At 47.4% G+C, this 17,500-nt stretch overlaps 1 protein-coding gene and 1 pseudogene across 1 annotated transcript; one reads left to right on the forward strand and one right to left on the reverse strand.

The window, feature by feature from the left end:
- Positions 1 to 7,228: 7,228 nt before the first annotated feature.
- LOC133028126 (hepatic leukemia factor-like) lies at positions 7,229 to 9,487 on the forward strand (annotated as a pseudogene).
- Positions 9,488 to 16,783: 7,296 nt separating this feature from the next.
- si:ch73-256g18.2 (small integral membrane protein 36) lies at positions 16,784 to 17,125 on the reverse strand. The gene has a single exon (XM_061094382.1). It carries the CDS (start codon positions 17,123 to 17,125, stop codon positions 16,784 to 16,786), a length of 342 nt encoding a protein of 113 aa, XP_060950365.1.
- Positions 17,126 to 17,500: the final 375 nt, after the last annotated feature.

A 17,500-nucleotide genomic window follows, 5' to 3' on the forward strand; every position in this document is an offset into this window, starting at 1 on the left:
CATCCCTCCGTACCTCCCTCCCTCCGTCCCTCCGTCCCTCCCTCCCTCCGTCCCTCCATCCCTCCGTACCTCCCTCCCTCCGTCCCTCCGTCCCTCCCTCCCTCCGTCCCTCCGTCCCTCCCTCCCTCTGTCCCTCCGTCCCGACAGGAAGTCCAGCTGGGAGCCGAGGCGAGTCGGGCTCTGAGGACTCGGGTCCAGGAGGCCGAGGCGGCTCAGGATCAGGCCCGGGGGATGGAGCTGGACTACGAGGAGGTGATCCACCTGCTGGAGGCCGAGATCGCTGAGCTGAAGACTCAGGGGGCGGAGCCGCCACCGTCGACCAATCAGGTTTCTGCCCTGGGTCTGTAACCTTCCTCCAGAAACACAGCTGCATGATCTCGGATGAGAACGCTGCCCCCTTGTGGAGGTGACCTCTGAGCAGCAGTGATGGTGGAGGTGACCTCTGAGCAGCAGTGATGGTGGAGGTGACCTCTGAGCAGCAGTGATGGTGGAGGTGACCTCTGAGCAGCAGTGAGGGTGGAGGTGACCTCTGAGCAGCAGTGAGGGTGGAGGTGACCTCTGAGCAGCAGTGATGGTGGAGGTGACCTCTGAGCAGCAGTGCTGGTGGAGGTGACCTCTGAGCAGCAGTGATGGTGGAGGTGACCTCTGAGCAGCAGTGCTGGTGGAGGTGACCTCTGAGCAGCAGTGCTGGTGGAGGTGACCTCTGAGCAGCAGTGATGGTGGAGGTGACCTCTGAGCAGCAGTGATGGTGGAGGTGACCTCTGAGCAGCAGTGATGGTGGAGGTGACCTCTGAGCAGCAGTGATGGTGGAGGTGACCTCTGAGCAGCAGTGCTGGTGGAGGTGACCTCTGAGCAGCAGTGATGGTGGAGGTGACCTCTGAGCAGCAGTGATGGTGGAGGTGACCTCTGAGCAGCAGTGCTGGTGGAGGTGACCTCTGAGCAGCAGTGATGGTGGAGGTGACCTCTGAGCAGCAGTGATGGTGGAGGTGACCTCTGAGCAGCAGTGATGGTGGAGGTGACCTCTGAGCAGCAGTGATGGTGGAGGTGACCTCTGAGCAGCAGTGCTGGTGGAGGTGACCTCTGAGCAGCAGATGGTGGAGGTGACCTCTGAGCAGCAGTGATGGTGGAGGTGACCTCTGAGCAGCAGTGATGGTGGAGGTGACCTCTGAGCAGCAGTGAGGGTGGAGGTGACCTCTGAGCAGCAGTGATGGTGGAGGTGACCTCTGAGCAGCAGTGATGGTGGAGGTGACCTCTGAGCAGCAGTGATGGTGGAGGTGACCTCTGAGCAGCAGTGATGGTGGAGGTGACCTCTGAGCAGCAGTGAGGGTGGAGGTGACCTCTGAGCAGCAGTGAGGGTGGAGGTGCTGTCGAGGTCGAGGTCTTTCCTCATGAAAACCACACGGAGCCCAACAGAACACTTTCCACTGTGTGTCTGCAGAGGGCGCCCTCGCTCACTTCTGTTGTTTTTGGAGACTAATCATTGAACAGCTGTTCTTCTTCGGATGTTTTAACAATAAAGAAATGTAACATTGTGAAGCTCAGAGATGGAAACGTGTTTGCTTTGATCTCAGGAGGAGACGGACGAGAGGAAGAAGAGAGAGGTCGTCCTCGAGTGTCAGCTACGGAAGAGTGAGGCGGCCAAAGAGAGCTTTGAGCTGTCGACAGGGAAACTGCTGAGTTTTGTTGAGGTGAGAACACACACACACACACACACACACACACACACACACACACACACACACACACACACACACACACACATGCGTGTCTCTCTGTACTTGGTAAACTACGAACTCCCCAGAGATTTTTCCTGGAGCTGAGTTCCTGCGTTGGAAAATCCTTCTGAATGTTTGTGGAAACTGAGATGCAGAACAACACAGGAAGTGTTTTTTACACACGGATGAAAACATGTGTTCCTGGTCGTCTCCATGACAACAACATGTGTTGTTCTCTTTCTGCAGAACGTTCAGGACTTCCTGCTCGAAAGTCACGGACCAACCAAGAGCTACAGGTGTGTGATGATGTCTGCAACTGTGTGTGTGTTGTTGTGTGGTGTTTGTGTATTCAGCAGTGTGTGTGTGTGTCCACATGACAACAGAGGTCCAGAGACGAGGGAGCAGAGAAGTGTGTAAACGCTGTTTGATCTGACGCTCACTGCCTCTTGTTGATTGGTTCTTTTCTGTAACGAGGTAGTGTTCACTGATTGGTCAGGCTCTTGTCACATGACCTCCTTCAGGATACATGATACAATGTGTGTGTGTGTTAGTGTGTGTGTGTGTGTGTGTGTGGAGATGGAGGAGGAACATTCAGATTATTTTATGAATCCACACTTCAGGATTATTTGTCAGATGATCTGCACCATGTGACCTTGCACCATGTGACCTCCAGTCCAGAAAGAACCAGACTGTCTCAGAGTCTCAAGAGTTCTCAACGTTTTTTACCTAAACATGTTTAATTCTCGTATTATATAATAAAACCTCAGTTCTCTCTTCATGTCCTCGTGATTCTGCGGCAGATGAATAATTCCTCCTGCTCAGGTTGTGTAACTCCCGTCAGTCGGTCATGTTATGAAGTCTTCAGGCTTTTCTTTTTATTTCAGTCCAGGTCAGTGGGACACCTCAACCCCCCCCCCCCTCTAGGCCACTTCCCAGCTGCTTCTCCTGCCAAGGTCACCACGTCCTTCAGAGTTCTGAGTCTGATTACTAGCTCTGGTCAGCAGAGGGTTGTTTCTCTGAGGAGAGAAGAGGAGCAGGTTTCATTCTGGAGCTCAGCTGAAGGGACGTGGTCTTCAGCAGCTCCAGGTGTGAAGAGCAGAGACTCAGGTTCCAGTGCAGAGAGAACTGAGGTCATGAGGGATTGATCTCCATCATGACGACACAGTGGCGCAGTGGTTAGCACGCCTCACAACCCGGAGGTTCACTGACGGCTCAGGACCTTCCTGTGTCTCCGTCTCCGTCCAAACTTTAAAACTGTTTTCACACCTGAACTGAAGATCCAAAAGAAACTCTACAGTCAGATTGAGACAAGGTGATCTCAGATATGAACTGAAGTCTGACATGTTCTTCACGTGTTCCTGACATGTTCCTCCGTGATGCAGAGCTTAAGTCCTCTTGTCCTCGTTCACACCTGCTGATCCCTCCCACTGAACCTGTCACCAACATGTTTATAGTAGAGACACGTCCTGCACTCTGGTCATTTCCTCGTACAGCAGTGGGAGGAAGTGGAGACGTGTGGTCCATCTTTGGGACTGTGTAGTTGTTCTCGGCTGACTCCTCCCACTCTCTCTCTGCAGCTCTGGAGACGTGAAGGTGGGAGCGTCGCCTCCAGGTCTGTCTCCTCGCTACAAGAAGAGTCCCTGGACGGCGGCGGCGCTGGCTCAGGAGGCCACGGAGCTCACCAGGACGGTCAGAGCGATTCTGGAGCTGGACTGTAAGTGACTCCACCTCCTGGTCTGCATGTCCTCCACCCGCTGGTCTGCATGTCCTCCACCCGCTGGTCTGCATGTCCTCCACCGGCTGGTCTGCATGTCCTCCACCGGCTGGTCTGCATGTCCTCCACTGGCTGGTCTGCATGTCCTCCACCCGCTGGTCTGCATGTCCTCCACCCGCTGGTCTGCATGTCCTCCACCCGCTGGTCTGCATGTCCTCCACTGGCTGGTCTGCATGTCCTCCACCCGCTGGTCTGCATGTCCTCCAGCCGCTGGTCTGCATGTCCTCCACCCGCTGGTCTGCATGTCCTCCAGCCGCTGGTCTGCATGTCCTCCACCTCCTGGTCTGCATGTCCTTCACCTCCTGGTCTGCATGTCCTCCACCCGCTGGTCTGCATGTCCTCCACTGGCTGGTCTGCATGTCCTCCACCTGCTGGTCTGCATGTCCTCCACTCGCTGGTCTGCATGTCCTCCAGCCGCTGGTCTGCATGTCCTCCACCCGCTGGTCTGCATGTCCTCCACTCGCTGGTCTGCATGTCCTCCACCCGCTGGTCTGCATGTCCTCCACTGGCTGGTCTGCATGTCCTCCACCCGCTGGTCTGCATGTCCTCCACTCGCTGGTCTGCATGTCCTCCACCTCCTGGTCTGCATGTCCTCCACCTCCTGGTCTGCATGTCCTCCACCTGCTGGTCTGCATGTCCTCCACCTGCAGGTCTGCATGTCCTCCACCTCCTGGTCTGCATATCCTCCACCTCCTGGTCTGCATGTCCTCCACCCGCTGGTCTGCATGTCCTCCACTCGCTGGTCTGCATGTCCTCCACCCGCTGGTCTGCATGTCCTCCACCCGCTGGTCTGCATGTCCTCCACTCGCTGGTCTGCATGTCCTCCACTCGCTGGTCTGCATGTCCTCCACCGGCTGGTCTGCATGTCCTCCACCCGCTGGTCTGCATGTCCTCCACCCGCTGGTCTGCATGTCCTCCACCCGCTGGTCTGCATGTCCTCCACCTGCTCGTCTGCATGTCCTGTTGACCTTCTAGACGAGCCGGCTGTCGGAGGAGGAAGTGGGCGGGGCCTGAGTCGTCAGCAGGAAGTCATCACCCAGCCCCTCCTCCCTGTCCACGCCTCCTCTCCTCACTTCCTGTTAGCGACGGACTCGTGTCTGAACTCTGCATGAACATGTGAGACTCTGGTTCTCAGGAATCACTGATCTTCTCGGGAAAAACATTCAGGACGGATGGAACGTAATATTTGTGTTGATCCTTGTGCCTGAGATCATATCAGTGACATGTTCAACCTGACATGATCTGCCCCCCCCCCCACAGGTCTTCCTTATGGCTGGGAGGAGGCCTACACTGCAGACGGAGACAAATACTACATCAAGTAAGAACACTGATAAGCCAGAGAAGTGTCCAGATCACCAGGTCTCAGGTCCAGTGTGAACGATGAAGTTCACTCATTAGATCTTTGTGTTCTTCTAGTTTCACGTCACGTGTTAGAAACCTCGTCCACACGTCCACTCGCTCTCTGGGAAGCTTCCACACGTTCTCCTGCTGGTTCCTCACATGGACTCTGACATGTTACACACATGTTACACACATGTTACCAGGAGGCTGCAGGAGAAGATCCAGAACATGTCCAGAGACACTGACTCAGACATGTATTCTCACATAGAGAACATTTGAGGAACATGTGAGGAACACGTCTGAAAACAGGTTCCATTATGAACACGATATCTCAAGAATTTCTTTATATTCAAACCAAATATTCACTTCGACTCAAAGTTGGCATGATAAGATGTTGGTGGTCAAAGGTCAAAGATTAAAGGTCACAGTGACCACATGAAAGTATCTGTATGTGACTGCTCTGATTGGTGGAGACATATAACCACAGGGAGGAGATTCTAGTTCTCATCAGGATCCATAAATGATTCAGTGAATGTGTGTTCTTGTGACAGTCACATGACCCAGACGACATCATGGAGCCTCCCGGTGGCGAGCGGCAGCAGCGAGGGACCTCCCACTCCTCCAGAGGCCTCAGAGAGGGAGGCGGAGCCTGACGGCGAGACGACAGAGCAGAGACCCAGCCCGTCCATAGAGACGGAGATGTAGAGCGTCCCGCCTGTCCTCTCTGTCGTCATGGTTACTGCAGCAGTAGGATGCTGGAGAACGTGATGAAGAAACGCTGACCTGGGAATCCACCATCAGATCCATCACTGAGCCAATAACTCATAAAACTCATAATTCACCTTCGAGCTGCGAATCACACGAGGAAATGAAACTCAATAAATAATAATAATAATAATTAATAAACATCCTGAATAAAACTTCAGTTAAACGTCAGTCTGACATTATTTCATTGAGTGAGTGAGTGAGTGAGTGAGAGAGAGAGAGAGTAAGTGAGTGAGTGAGTGAGCGAGTGAATGAGTGAGGGAGTGAGTGACTGTGTGAGTGAGTGAGCGAGTGAATGAGGGAGTGAGTGGGTGAGTGAGTGAGGGAGTGAGTGAGTGAGGGAGTGAGTGTGTGAGTGAGTGAGGGAGTGAGTGGGTGAGTGAGCGAGAGAGTGAGTGTGTGAGTGTGTGAGAGAGTGAGTGAGTGAGTGAGTGAGAGAGCGAGTGAGTGAGTGACTGTGTGAGTGAGTGAGCGAGTGAATGAGGGAGTGAGTGTGTGAGTGAGTGAGGGAGTGAGTGGGTGAGGGAGTGAGTGAGTGAGTGAGTGAGGGAGTGAGTGAGGGAGTGAGCGAGTGAGTGAGGGAGTGAGTGGGTGAGGGAGTGAGCGAGTGAGTGAGTGAGGGAGGGAGTGAGTGAGGGAGTGAGCGAGTGAGTGAGGGAGTGAGTGGGTGAGGGAGTGAGTGAGTGAGTGAGTGAGGGAGTGAGTGAGGGAGTGAGCAAGTGAGTGAGGGAGTGAGTGAGTGTGTGAGTGAGTGAGTGAGGGAGTGAGCGAGTGAATGAGGGAGTGAGTGGGTGAGTGAGTGAGTGAGTGAGAGAGTGAGTGAGTGAGTGAGTGAATGAGTGATTGAGTGAGTGAGTGAGTGAGTGAGTGAGTGTGTGAGTGTGTGAGTGAGCGAGCGAGTGAGTGAGTGAGTGTGTGAGTGAGTGAGCAAGTGAATGAGGGAGTGAGTGGGTGAGTGAGTGAGTGAATGACTGAGCGAGTGAGTGAGTGAGTCAGAGAGAGAGAGTGAGAGTGAGTCAGAGAGAGAGAGTGAGTGAGTCAGAGAGAGAGAGAGTGAGTGAGAGAGTGAGTGAGTGAGTGAGTGAGCGAGTGAATGAGTGAGTGAGCGAGTGAGTGAGAGAGTGAGTGAGTCAGAGAGAGAGACTGAGTGAGTCAGAGAGAGAGTGAGTGAGTGAGTCAGAGAGAGAGAGAGTGAGTGAGCGAGTGAATGAGTCAGAGAGTGAGAGTGAGTCAGAGAGAGAGAGAGTGAGAGAGAGAGTGAGTGAGAGAGTGAGTCATGTGGTCTTTTCTGTCTCGTGTCCACCTTGTTGAGAAGTTGCTCGTTTCTGACGCTGCTCAGACGTCATGAGTCCAGCTGCTTCTTATTGGACTGTGTGTTGTGTCAGATAGAGAAGAGCTCTCGTCCTTTTCATTTAAACAACACAACCAAACAACAACACAACCAAACAACAACACAACCAAACAACAGAAGGAAATAACAAATAAAACCTATAACCTGATTATTTTACAGCTTAGCTCCGGGTCAACAGAGGGATTCATTTGTTAAGTGTCAATAATGTGTGTGTGTGTGTGTGCGTGTGAGTGTGTGTGTGTAGTATTTATAGTGTGTGTGTGGGCTGGAGGTTGAAGGCTGATGTTCCTGCTGCCCGTGGGTGAGTATTGATTCCAGTGAGTACAGCTATAAATATCTGCTGCACTCGGAAACACTAATGAAATCACACACACACGCACAAACACACACACCCACACGCACAAACACACACACACTCAGACACTCACACAGACACACACACTCACACTCACACTCACACAGACACACACACTCACACTCACACTCACACACACTCACACACACACAAACACCCACACGCACAAACACACACACTCAGACACTCACACAGAAACACTCACACACACACACACACACGCACACACACACTCACGCACACACACACACACACACACACACACACTCACACACACACACACACACACACACACACACACACACACCAGTCTGAAGGACCATGTGATGAAAACCGACTGCATCTTAAAAACCTGAGGAAAAGTAACAGAGAGTAAAAGTTTACGGATTTACATTCATCACCGTTGCTATGGTTACGCCTGGCGCCCACAGGTCTGCTTGTGACATGTGACATGTGACATGTGACATGTGACATGTGACATGTGTTTGCAGGTGTGTGAGTTTGGATTAATAAGAATGTCTGAGTGTTAACGAACTGATCAGATGTTTAAAGGTGAATGAACTGATTGATCATGTGGAGGCAGGAGAAGCTGGAACTCATAATTAATGAAACATATTTATCATGTTGTGGAGATCGTCATGTCCACCTGATGAATCTAAGCCCGATATTATCGTCCGATAACTTCTAATTGATCCGTGATTCATTGTTTACAACGCTCTCACTTGTCCAATGAAAACCAAACTGCAGCGGAGCCGGAATTAATCTGTGACCCTGACGTCTAAATATAGCCGAGTAATCTCCGGCATAATCTGGCATCTTTGTTTCCCCACATGGGTCCGTGTCTGTGCAGGAGGCAGGAAGCAGCGACTTTACCCAGGGTGCACCACAACATGTACACAACCATCCTCTTCCTGTGGTTCGTGTTGCTCCAGAGCCCCCCCCCCCACCTCTCACGGAGCTACCTCAGCTAGCTTAGCTTGTAGCGATAGGAATGTGTTGCTTACGTTAGATAAACATTGGTCCTGATAACAACTCTATTATTATATATTATATATTCTCTAATGTTGTGCTAACGTGAGATAAATACAGTTTGTACAGATGCTGGATTAAAGTTATAGACTAATGAACTAAAAGTTTCAAATACACATTAATAAAGATGGCATCAAAACTTTCAATTAACAGAAGTGAGGATCGGGTTGTTACACATACACACACACACACACAGAGACACACACATTCAGACACACACATACACAAAGACAGACACACAGACACACAAACAAAGACACACACATAGACACGCACACACACACAACCAGTTCTATTGTCATGTCATATATCATAAGTCATAGTATTCTGCCCTTTAAAATATTATTTTAACTTGAGTTTATTCTCCTTTCTGTTTTCTTATTAAATGTTTCTCTGCAGTTAAATACTTTTATTTGTTGTTATACATATTAAATATGAAAAGAAATGCTCTTTCTTCATAGAGGAAAAGTTGGATGATCAGTGTTTCAGGATCAGTTTTAATATTTAAATTTAGACCATTTACCATCATGTGACCTCAGATGTTATTGAGTGACTCCGCCTCCTTTCAGGCCTCCTGACCTCCAGAACCACTGCGAGCCCCTTCCCCCCCGACTCCCTCCAGATTCCCCGTGGCTTCGAGCCCGACCCGGCAGACCTGGCTCTGGCACGAGACGTTCTCTGCCGAGGAGCTGGAACCGCAGCCGATGATCCAGAAAGCTCGGAAGGTCTTCATGCCGGAGGACCTGAAGGTAATCTGGAGCTGGTTCTGAACCGGCAAACAAATCAGCTCGCTAGGCAACAGGAACCCATTTCCTGTCGGAGTTTTATTAAGTTGAATAAAAAATTCTTTAAATCTACAACATATTTTCTTCTCAAACACAAAGTTCATTCTGATTAGTTGTTCTGGAGCTTTCTGTCGTACCACAAGATCTTCATCAGTCTCTTTTCACAGAGAAAATATAACAAGTAAGACTAACTACGATGACTTGTCATTCTACTGCAGGATGACAAATACTGGGCCAGCCGCAGGAAGAACAACGAAGCGGTCCCGGGACGCTCGGCGGCTCAAGGAGAACTGTGCTCTGAGGTGGGAGGTGGCCGACCTGAGGAAGGAGCTCGGACGCACCAGGAACATCCTGTCCAAGTACAAGGGATAGTTCACGGGATAGGCCCCGCCTCCCCCTGACCAGCCCACTCAGTCACTTCCTGGCTGTGAGGCCATTCCACCGACCAATCAGATAACTCCACCTGCTTTAAATTAAATGAAAAACATCAACAAATCCCATGAAAAGACTCAAACCATCACTTCCTGTCTGAATCGGTTCCTCATTGGTTCCCACTGAACCAACACATCACACAGGTGTCGATTCAAAAAACACAACACAACAGTGTTTTATCACTCTACACTAGCGACACCTAGTGGAGACATGGAGGCTTTCAGGTTGTTTGTCTCATCGTGAACATTTCTCAAAATTTGGTCCAATGTTCATTTAGTTCAGGGGTCGGAAACCTTTTCTATCAAAAGAGCCGTTTTGCATTTCTAACAAATATGATTGGTCTGGAGCCGACCCCTGGTTCAGACTCATGAGAGAATTGATTAGATTTGTGTGGTCAAAGGTACACACACACGCACGCACGCACGCACGCACGCACGCACGCACACACACACACAGACCAGTCCCTGCAGGTGCCCCCCCCACACAGCCTCCCATAATGCACCTGTCCACATGAACAAACCCGTCACTACCTCTTTGATCGGCTGATGCAGACGACACCTCGAGCTCGACCGACTTGAAATCTTGGAACCGATTTATTAAAACAAAAAATCTTTACATAAACTTTATAATAACTATAAAGAAAACTTGTATTTTCTTATAAATCATAAACATATTTAATGTAAAATATAAACAAAATGCATATTTGTTGCATTTTTATTCTGTAAATAAAAGATGTTTGATTATTGTGCCTGGAATGTTCATATCAGAGGATAACTTTCACGTTTAAAGACCAAACTCTTCAGTGCAATAGAACGTTCTCTTTGGCACAAACTTTATTATAGCTTTTTTTTCAAGTGCAGCTCAGTGGGGAGAGCGCCCCCAGTGGCTGAGTGAAACATGAATGTATATTTGAAGCATTGGCTGAGTGAGGTCGTCTTTTAGTGTGGAACCACTTTAGTACTTTACCACAGACCAAAATCAAAGCGTTTACAAAGGATATAATGATATGAAAGATTTAAATGTTTATACAGAGATATTTTGTTTGTTTTTTAATTTTTTTTGTACTCTGTCCTCCTGAATGTTGTTATTACACGTATGAATAATAATTGAACGTTGGTCTGACCGGTCCGGGTCGTGCATCCTCCCTGAATACCTCAGACTCCTCCCCCATCTCCCTCAGCTTACCTGTTCAGGTGACACATCACCGGCTGATTCTTTGGCTCCTCCCCCTCTCGTCAGCACACAGTCGCCTCCGAACACGTAGAATCTAATGTTCGTGTAGTTCGATGCTACGTTGAGCCGATAGAGGAATGAAACCTGAATCCCTTCTTCTTCTTCTTCTTCTTCTTCTTCTTCTTCTTCTTCTTCTTCTTCTTCTTCTTCTTCTTCTTCTTCTTCTTCTTCTTCTTCTTCTTCTTCTTCTTCTTCTTCTTCTTCTTCTTCTTCTTCTTCTTCTGTTGGATTTTGTGTTTAAATATGTTATTCTTCATTTGTCCTTGATTATGTTTCTCATTATCAAAAATTATAAATAAATAAAAGTTAAATTCAGTGGCTCTCTGGTGTTTTTTGTTCTCGTCAATGAATGTTGTTCAATAATCAACATTCAACTTTAATGAATCCTCTGCATTTCATTTCATAGAAATGTATTATATTCCATTACAAAAAAAATTTTAATGTTAAAAATTATGATTGTGTTAGTAATATGATGGACCAATATTAAATTTAGTCATTATAAACTGAAAGTGAATTAAAGGGGAAAATCATTGAGAAAACATGACAAACCACACACGTCTGTTCACAGTGATTCACATCAAATACAATCAGGACAAACTGTAAAAGTCCGGTTGTATGAATAGTGAGTCTGTGTGACACCAGCAGGGGGCAGCACCTCCACAGTGACTGGGTGGCAGCAGCAGGTCACATCAGGAACAATGGGAAACTCATCACAGTAAAGCTACCTGATGCATCGCATAATATCTGTCGTGGAGAAAATATGCAAATAGTAATTAAATAATATATATCTTAAAAAAACTCCAACAACTTCCAGATCCTCTTTCCCAGAACTTCCTGTTGTTGTCACATGACCTCTGACCCTTCACTGGAAGCAGGTTTGTGTTTAACTGTATATGTGTTTATCTGTATTTGTGTTTATCTGTATATGTGTTTATCTGTATATGTGTTTATCTGTATATGTGTTTATCTGTATAAGTGTTTATCTGTATATGTGTTTAACTGTATATGTGTTTATCTGTATATGCGTTTATCTGTATATGCGTTTATCTGTATATGTGTTTATCTGTATATGCGTTTATCTGTATATGTGTTTATCTGGATATGTGTTTATCTGTATATGTGTTTATCTGTATATGTGTTTATCTGTATATGTGTTTATCTGTATATGCGTTTATCTGTATATGTGTTTAACTGTATATGTGTTTATCTGTATATGTGTTTATCTGTATATGCGTTTATCTGTATATGTGTTTATCTGTATATGCGTTTATCTGTATATGTGTTTATCTGTATATGTGTTTATCTGTATATGTGTTTATCTGTATATGTGTTTATCTGTATATGTGTTTATCTGTATATGTGTTTATCTGTATATGTGTTTATCTGTATAAGTGTTTATCTGTATATGTGTTTATCTGTATATGTGTTTAACTGTATATGTGTTTATATATGTGTTTATCTGTATATGTGTTTATCTGTATATGTGTTTAACTGTATATGTGTTTATCTGTATATGTGCCGCATCCTCCTCTTCATCTCTGGAAGTTTTATTTTGAAAAGTTCTGGTATAATCAGATCAGCATTTGATCGAAAATGATCAGATAAATAATATCCAGATTAATAACTGAGTCTGTTTAATCTGATTCTCGTCTTATTGTCTGAAACGTGTTTCATTTCATAACCTCTAAACTCTTTATGACATTGATATGTTCATGTTGTTAAAATCTACAGGAAAAACAAACAAACATGAACAAAAAAACCCAATCTTGCAGTTTTTCACATGAACATGAAAAATGTTTTACTTCTTGAAAAACAATCACAAACGATGAACTATCAGAGAATCATTTGTTGTTGTTCACAGCTGATAAATAAGATTTAAAGTATATTGTTTAATTCTGGTCACATTATTGGTTTTAGACGAAAGCTGTGCGACAGCAATGAGACGACCAATCAATTAAATGTTTTTAAATCAATAATAGTTTTTGTTTTCACTCTGTGTTATTGTTGGTATTGTTATAAGTATTATTATTATTATTTGAAGTAGTAGTATGGGAACCAGAGTTGTACAGAAGTCCTGAGAGGCAAGTTAATTTTAATTTTAATCTTACCATGAGCATTTTTCCTAATGAAAAATCCAAACAACAGTTTATCATAGTTAAATTATTAATTTCATATATATTAAAGAAAATTATTAAACACTAACCCTTCATAAACTTTTAGTTTTTATTAGAGTGGGATAGTGCACTACAGCCTCTTGTGGATAGATTGAGTACTACAACAACAAACACATAGAAAACCTTCCATATATATCCATTAACATGAACGTTGATGTAAAATAATACATGAAATAAATTAACAAAATAAACACTCCATTATTGTGAAGGTTGAGATCATAAATAAAAACAAAACAATCACAAATGTGAAGCCAGAGTGTCTCAATTGCCCCTGGTGGCTGGCTGCAGTATAGGTCATAAACCCCGCCTCCTCCATGTTAGCAGATGGGACTTGGACCAATCTTTTGAAGATTCAGCTTCTTCTGTCGGATGTTTTTATCCACCAGGGAACGTTAAAAAGTAAAAAAAACAGTTTTAATGGACAGTAACTTCATTGAGCCTCTGATGTGATCGACTCACTAGAAAAGGATCTGACGTCACAGAGCAACAGACGAGTTCTTCTTGTAGTTTCCTGTCAGAGCGGCGGCGGCGCCCTGAGCCTCATGTCGGCTTCAGATGAGACGTCGACCAACTGGAGCTTATGTAAAACCATCCCCCGTCAAAAAAACAGCAGAGGGGAACAACAAATACTTAATACATCTCTAATACTCAGATTATAATCCAACATGAAATATGAGGGGAGGGTCGTTATGTAATTCATATCAGGGACGGGACGCAGCCATTGGCTCACTCAGCTCTGGCACGAGTACGTTACAGCCTGGGATCATCTGTGACTCGCTGCCACAGCCAATCAGAAGAGAGCTTGGCCTGGCGCTGCGGGAAGAGGAGGGATTAAACCAGTTTGTCTTTTCCACCGTCACATCTCAGATGAAGTATTTCCAGTTTCTCAGGAGTTTTTATTCGGGGGGCTAAATTAGATTTGGCCCCGAACCTCCGAACTCCAAAAAAACAACGGCCCTGCAGCAAACGTATTTGGAAACAATCACGTTCAGTTTCTGAAGTTCAGAAAAGAAAAGAATCTGTTTGTTTCTCACAATTAAAAACATTTGATTCTCTCAGTGGGTGATGAATAAATTCAAATGCAGGAGAATCACATTTTATTCTGTGTTTTCTGTCTCATTTCAAGATCACAAATTTGAAATGTTGAAATGAACTTTTAACCTTAGACACAGAAGTACGATGGAGTATTATTCACTTAAAGAGAAAAACTATTCAGAAAATACAAGAATGAAGTTTAACATCAGATTGGTTGAAGGTTTAGATCCAGAAGATGAGAAACTCCAGAGAGAAACTGTTGATTTCATAAAGTTCTTTCTTTGTTCTAGTAAAATGAGTCTGAGGTTAGCTCCGCCCTCTGTGACCTCAAAGTGTCCATGTGTCTCACAGGCTCGTCCCTCTGAGATCAGGCTGCTGGACATAAGTGGACGCTACTGTTCTTTGCGTCCAGCGGCGTGATGAGGTGGCGTCCGTGCTGCAGGTTGATGGAGGCTGTTGGTGGGATTTCAAAGGGCTTCAGGGTTTTTTATTTTCACTAGATGAGGGCGACTCCTTGAAAAAACACAGGAAAAAACAAAGAAATTAATAAAACATTTCCCGTAAAGTTCATAAAAGAAATGATAATTCATCACGTTTTGGTGTCGGATGTGCCGCCATGTTTCTGTTTATTAGACACGTCATTCTACCGATCCGACTGTGATGATGTAATTATAGTCAGAGTCTGTTCAGTAGTGATGGTGGAGAGGTCCCATCTGATAACATGGAGGAGGTCTATGAGCTGTACTGCTGGCAGCCACCAGGGGGCGATCCAGAGGATTTAGTGTCACTTTTGGTAGCTGCCACTAAAACTTGTTTTGTCACATCTCACACCATAGGGTCCGACTTGCTGCCACATCTGTAACCCTCACACCACAGGGTCTGTCCTGCTGCTACATCTGTAACCCTCACGCCACAGGGTCCGTCCTGCTTCCACATCTGTAACCCTCACGCCACAGGGTCCGACCTGCTGCCACATCTGTAACCCTCACGCCACAGGGTCCGACCTGCTGCCACATCTGTAACCCTCACACCACAGGGTCTGTCCTGCTGCTACATCTGTAACCCTCACGCCACAGGGTCCGTCCTGCTTCCACATCTGTAACCCTCACGCCACAGGGTCCGACCTGCTTCCACATCTGTAACCCTCACGCCACAGGGTCCGTCCTGCTGCCACATCTGTAACCCTCACGCCACAGGGTCTGTCCTGCCACCACATCTGTAACCCTCACACCACAGGTTCCGACTTGCTGCCACATCTGTAACCCTCACACCACAGGGTCCGACCTGCTGCCACATCTGTAACCCTCACACCACAGGGTCCGTCCTGCTGCCACATCTGTAACCCTCACGCCACAGGGTCCGTCCTGCTGCCACATCTGTAACCCTCACACCACAGGGTCCGTCCTGCTCCCACATCTGTTACCCTCACACCATAGGGTCCGTCCTGCTGCCACATCTGTAACCCTCACACCATAGGGTCCGTCCTGCTGCCACATCTTTAACCCTCACACCACAGGGTCCTTCCTGCTGCCACATCTTTAACCCTCACACCACAGGGTCTGTCCTGCTGCCACATCTGTAACCCTCACACCACAGGGTCTGTCCTGCTGCCACATCTGTAACCCTCAAACAACAGGGTCCTTCCTGCTGCCACATCTGTAACCCTCACACCACAGGGTCTGTCCTGCTGCCACATCTGTAACCCTCACGCCACAGGGTCCGTCCTGCTGCCACATCTGTAACCCTCACACCACAGGGTCCGTCCTGCTGCCACATCTGTAACCTTCATGCCACAGGGTCCGACCTGCTGCCACATCTGTAACCCTCACACCACAGGGTCCGTCCTGCTGCCACATCTGTAACCCTCACACCACAGGGTCCTTCCTGCTGCCACATCTGTAACCCTCACACCACAGGGTCCGTCCTGCTGCCACCAGACGCTGCGTCAAAGGGATGAGTGAATGTCCATCCATTCAATATTTCCCTGTCAGTGAGGCTTTATGTTGCCGGCTTCATCTGGCTGATGGAGGGGTGGGGGTTGGGGGGGTCAGGCTGAGGATTTACAGGGCAGATTAGCGGTCTGGACCTGAGTCTGGGGGAGGGGTCCTGCACAGCCTCCGGTCTGTGTCTGAGGGACGTCACAGTCCATCGACCCACTCACCACAGACTGACACTTGTGAGGTCGCCCGTTAAAGTCATTTTCTCACAGACTATAGAAGCAGCCCGTGGAGTCGCCCCCTGCTGGTCATTACACAGAACACAGGTTTCAGCCCGTGGAGTCGCCCCCTGCTGGTCATTACATCAGTCATAATTGATTTCATTGTATTTACTAATGACGGATTAGTCAGAACATCGGAACATGACAATGTGCACGTGTGTATGTGTGAGATGAACAGATTCCAACACACACGTTGATATGTGACATTTTATCGTTTTAACACAAATAACATTTCTTTGTTGTCGTCACTGCAACACAACTGAAGTTTAACAAAGCAACACACTGATGAACAGGAACTTCAAAACAAGACTTTGTGATTCAGGAAGTTGTGATGAGCATTTTTGTTTAAAACGTTTGATAGTTCAGATAATTAGAGAGACGACACTCGATATGAAATGATTGGGGGGGGGGGGGGTGATGTAGGGGGCGGGGTTACTAAAGGTCCTGGCTGCTTACCTCCTGCTGACCTCAGCTGCTCATCGACGATGGAAGTTAAAGATTCTAATTAAAACAAAGTGACACAGCAGCACTTCCTGGTCTACAGTCTGAAACCTTCCTCTTCCTCACTCTTCTTCCTCACACCAAAGTGCTCCTCTTCTCTCTCTCTCTTTCTCGCTCCCTGTCTCCTCGGTCCCGGCTCAGGTCCGGCGTTGGCAGCTCTCCGTGGGCCGGCGTGTTGTTGGGTTCACAGCGGGACGAGGCCGGCGAGTTCTGCATGACCACCAGGCGAATGGGCGACTGGCTGGGCGGAGCCGGCGCGCTGTCGGGCGCGTACTCCTTGGTCGGGTCTTTGCCCCGGCAGTCGTACAGGATGCAGGAGATGAGGAAGACCAGGAGCAGGATGACATAGCTGGCGACCAGGATGATGAGGTTCAGGGTGACGGGGTCAATCTCCAGGTAGAACTCCATGAAACCCATGGTGCCACTTCATATCTCGACCCGGAGGGAAGAGAGGGCGAAAGCAGCAAAAACAGAAAAAGGAAAGAAGAGAAATAAAGGGAAATATTTGGGAGACGAGGAAAACCAGCAAAACCCAAAAGACTGATGATAGACGGAGGATGGACAGCTGGCCGGAGAGAGAGAAAGAGCAAAAGACGAGGATGGAGGGATCAGCTGAGAGAGAGAGAGAGAGAGAGAGAGAGAGAGAGAGAGAGAGAGAGAGAGAGAGAGAGAGAGAGAGAGAGAGAGAGAGAGAGAGAGAGAGAGAGAGCAAAAGACGAGGATGGAGGGATCAGCAGATAGAGAGAGAGAGAGAGAGAGAGAGAGAGAGAGAGAGAGAGAGAGAGAGAGAGA

This window comes from Limanda limanda, chromosome 21, assembly GCF_963576545.1.
Source record: "Limanda limanda chromosome 21, fLimLim1.1, whole genome shotgun sequence".
NCBI lineage: Eukaryota > Metazoa > Chordata > Actinopteri > Pleuronectiformes > Pleuronectidae > Limanda > Limanda limanda.